The following is a 3385-nucleotide window of genomic DNA, read 5'->3' as shown; positions in this document are numbered from 1 at the left end:
GGAGAGGAGGGTTGGGTGGGAGCAAGAGCTGTAGTTACTGGTATCCGAGTGCGGAGGCTGAGGCTAGTCTCTGTCCGTACAGCGCATACGGTGAGTAGTAGGGTCCGGCTGTGGGGAGGGACGGCACGGCCAGGCCCCCGGCTGTGGATAAGTGGCTCTTGCCATAGGGGTGGTACCGGCTTAGCCCCAAAGTGTGTGGACTCCGCAATGACAGCGACCCGGGGCTGCCCGGGGCGGTGGGCGGGGGGAGGTGCAGATGGCAGGAGGCTGCAGCTGCGGCGGCTGCGGCGGCGCTGCCCAGGCCGGAAGCCCCGGGGTAGGCGGCCAGAAGTTTCTCCGCGCCGGGCAGGGCCGTGTGAGTCCGTAGGTGGCTGAGCAGCTCCTCCGAGGTGGCGAAGCGCTTGTCACACGGCCCGCTGGCCGCCACCCAGTTGCAGCTGTGTGGCAGCGGTTCGTTCTGCAGCATGAAGCCGTAGGTGTAGAGCGGGTGGCCGGGGAGCGCGGCCTGAGCGGCGCTGGAGGAGAGCGCAGCGGGCTGTAGCGGGTGCCCGGGGTACACCAGTGGGTAGCCCCCGGCCTTCAGGCTGGGCCCGGCGGGGTCGTGCGCGCTGCAAGTGGAGCAGCTGGAGCCGCCGAGGTGCGAGGCGCTGTGGTAACCTCCCAGGCAGTAGGGGTCACGGCATAATCCCTGCAGGAAGGAGGGCGGGGAGGCCCCGGTGAGCGGGCTGGAGCTGGGGGGCTTGCCGGGTGGCAAGCCCAGGCCCCCCGACAGCTGGCCTCCCACGAGGCCAGACTTGCTGGGATCCAGGCCAGGCACGAACTGAGACGGGTAGCCGGCGTAGGCGCCCACGATCGAGCCGTGGTAGCCGATGCTGGAGGGTGGCAGCGGGAACACCGAGTGGCCCGGTTTGTAGGGTGACACCGGCGCCACGTGGCCGGCCCCCACCAGCGCCGAGGGCGGCTCGGACTTGCGCCCAGAGGCCCCAGCCTCCGCACCACCCCCGTGTACGCCGGGCTCCCCACCGCTGCCACGGCTCACAGCCGCAGCCTCCGGGCTGGGCTTGGGCTCCTGGTCTTTCTTGTCCAGCTCCCCGCCGCCACCCCCGCCGCCGTTCTTGCAGTCAGAGTGGTGTGGGGAGCCGCCCCGGGAGCCACCGGGCGAGGACGAGGACGACGACGCAGAGACGGGCGCTCCATGCGGGGGAAAGGGCGTGCAGGCGGCGCTGGGGACCCTGAAGCCCGCCTTGTCTCCCGGGGACAAGGAAGATGAGGAAGAGGTGGAGGACACGGAGGAGGAGCCGCTGTCTTTGCGGGAGTCGCCGCCGCCGGAGCCCTTGGAGTAGGGCTTGAAGCTGGACTTGTCCTCGGCTGGGGAGTCCCCCAGCTGCTTGAGGGCCGCAGACGCGGAGGCGGCACCCGTGGCGGAGCGGCCAGGGTCCTTCTCCCCTCCCAGCCCGTTGGCGGCCGCCGCTACCGAGTTGAGCTTGGACGAGGGCGGCGGGTCGGGCTTGCCGATCTGCGAGCAAGTCTGGGCCAGCAGCGCCAATGGACTCTTCTTGGCGTCCAGCTGTGGGAGACAGCGGCAAGGGGAGGGAGAAGGGGGTGAGACTACGAAACTGACGGAGCAAGTGGGGTGCCTGGGGAGCAGGGTGGGCGCGGAGGGCCCGGGCGGCGGCGCGACGGGGCGGGAAGGCCTGGGGAGAGGGTCTGAGAGTGCGGGCGGGGCGGGGCGGGGCAGCTGAGCAGAACTGCGCGCGCAGGGCCCGGGGTGGGGTCCCTCGATCCACCGCGTCCCAGAGTGCGGCACGGGCTGGGGGGAATGGGGCAGTGGAAGTGGTCCACCAGAGGCCGCCGCGGGAGCAGGTGACTGCTGTGGAATCGGGGCTGGGGGAGGGGCTGTGACTCGCCCCCTACCCTCTAATTTCCCCCTCCTCAGTGCCCAGGAAAAAACTTATTCCTTCAGTTTGGGGAACTTCGCTCGGGACGGGTTTCTGGCGGTGGCGCCGCGAGGCAGGAGCCGGGCGAAGCGCCTTCTGAAGCTAGGGGCTGCCGTTGGCGCTCTCCTTGTAGCCCCTCCCTCCCGGGGAGGGCACGCAGGGAAGTGGGAGGAAGAAAGACCTGGGATCGGGAGTGCCTGGGCGTAGAGCGCTCTAACCGGATGGGACAGAGGCGGAGTGGGACGGGGGCGATGCGGCTCCAAAGACACCAGACCGGGATGGGGTGTGTGTGTGTGTGTGTGTGTGTGTGTGTTGGCGCGGGGAGGTGGGGGCAGGAAAGGCAGAGATCATCTCTAGCCTGAAAACTGGGTGCCACAGGAAAAGTAAAGGACCCAGCGGAGACTCCAAGAGCAAACCCAGTCCAAAATACGTAGCTCCGAAAGGCGAGTGTGGACTGGGAAACCTTCCACGGAGAAGCCTGGGGAGAACTGGGTGGACTCCGATCCCTGTTCCCTCGGTCCCTCCTCACCCCGTGTGCCGGCGTGGCCGGACCTGGGCGTCGCACCGAGCCCCGGGGCGCAGGGAGTAGGGCCGTGGGCCCCGCACTGTTGGGCGGAATGGGGCCGGCAGCGACCAGGAGACTGACCTCAATGGGGCTGACGGGGGTGGAGGACAGCGGCTGCAGGTACTCCGGGTGCAGGAGGTGGCCGGTGTGAGCGCTCAGCATCTTCAGGACCCTGATTGGAAGCCGGTTCGCCTGGCGCAGGGGGTCCGCCGGGGGCAAGAGGGACACCGCCGCCGGCACCGCCGGCCTCTTCCCGCCGCCGCCGCTGCCGCTGCCGCTGCTTTCGGGTGTCCTTGGGTTAGATCCAGCGGGCGAATCGCTCATTTGGAGGAGGCAGCGCCACTGGGGGGGGCGGGGAGGGAGGGGGAGCACCGGGGAGGAGAGCTCCCGGGGCGGGTGGGCTCGCTCCGCAGCGTCGAGCGCGGTGCAGCAGCCGCTGCACCTCCACCCCTCCTCCACCGACGCCGCCGCAGCCGCCGCCGCCGCCGCTAGCCCCGGCGAGCAACACAAAAACCTTCGCCTTCCCAGAGTCGCACGTCAAATAGCCGCGATCGGCAGCCACACTTCAAAGGGATCGCCGCGCCCGCCCAATCGCAGCTCTCGCCGGGACCCCGGGGCGGGGAGAGCGGCGGGCGGAGGCCGGCGCCGCCGGTGGGAGGGGAGAGCCTTAAAGGGGCCTCGCCCGCGCGCCGCCGCCGCCTCGGCCTTTACCTCCCGATGTACTCCTCCCTTCCCTCCCCCCCCCCCCCCCGGCTGGACCGCCCTTACCCCGGGGTCCCGTAGAGGACGAGACTCCTCCGGGACCCTGGGCTCTGCACCCTACCTTCCGCTGGCTTTCCTGTCTTTCCCCTCCCTTCACGCTGCCAGGGTTGGGGGAGGTGGT

The 3385-nt window shown here is 70.1% G+C and overlaps 1 protein-coding gene across 1 annotated transcript; it reads right to left on the bottom strand.

Moving 5' to 3' along the window:
- Nucleotides 1–6: 6 nt before the first annotated feature.
- ZNF703 (zinc finger protein 703) lies at nucleotides 7–3093 on the bottom strand. The gene is made up of 2 exons (XM_049631407.1): nucleotides 2584–3093; nucleotides 7–1567 (listed from the first exon to the last, which is right to left on the bottom strand). The coding sequence occupies exons 1-2, from the start codon at nucleotides 2824–2826 to the stop codon at nucleotides 35–37; spliced, it is 1776 nt and encodes a 591-aa protein (XP_049487364.1). The 5' UTR covers nucleotides 2827–3093; the 3' UTR covers nucleotides 7–34.
- Nucleotides 3094–3385: the final 292 nt, after the last annotated feature.

Source organism: Panthera uncia, chromosome B1 (genome assembly GCF_023721935.1).
Source record: "Panthera uncia isolate 11264 chromosome B1, Puncia_PCG_1.0, whole genome shotgun sequence".
In the NCBI taxonomy this organism is placed as follows: domain Eukaryota; kingdom Metazoa; phylum Chordata; class Mammalia; order Carnivora; family Felidae; genus Panthera; species Panthera uncia.
Note: the sequence above shows the minus strand (reverse complement) of the source record. Positions and strands in the feature narration are given on the sequence as shown.

What these genes read in the sequence shown, in the direction of transcription:
- ZNF703 (XM_049631407.1), bottom strand. Translation starts at nt 2,826, where the DNA reads ATGAGCGATTCGCCCGCTGGATCTAACCCAAGGACACCCGAAAGCAGC. An exon ending in CCCCCGTCAGCCCCATTGAG is followed by an intron (nt 1,568 to 2,583) that starts GTCAGTCTCCTG and finishes TGTCTCCCACAG; the next exon opens with CTGGACGCCAAGAAGAGTCC.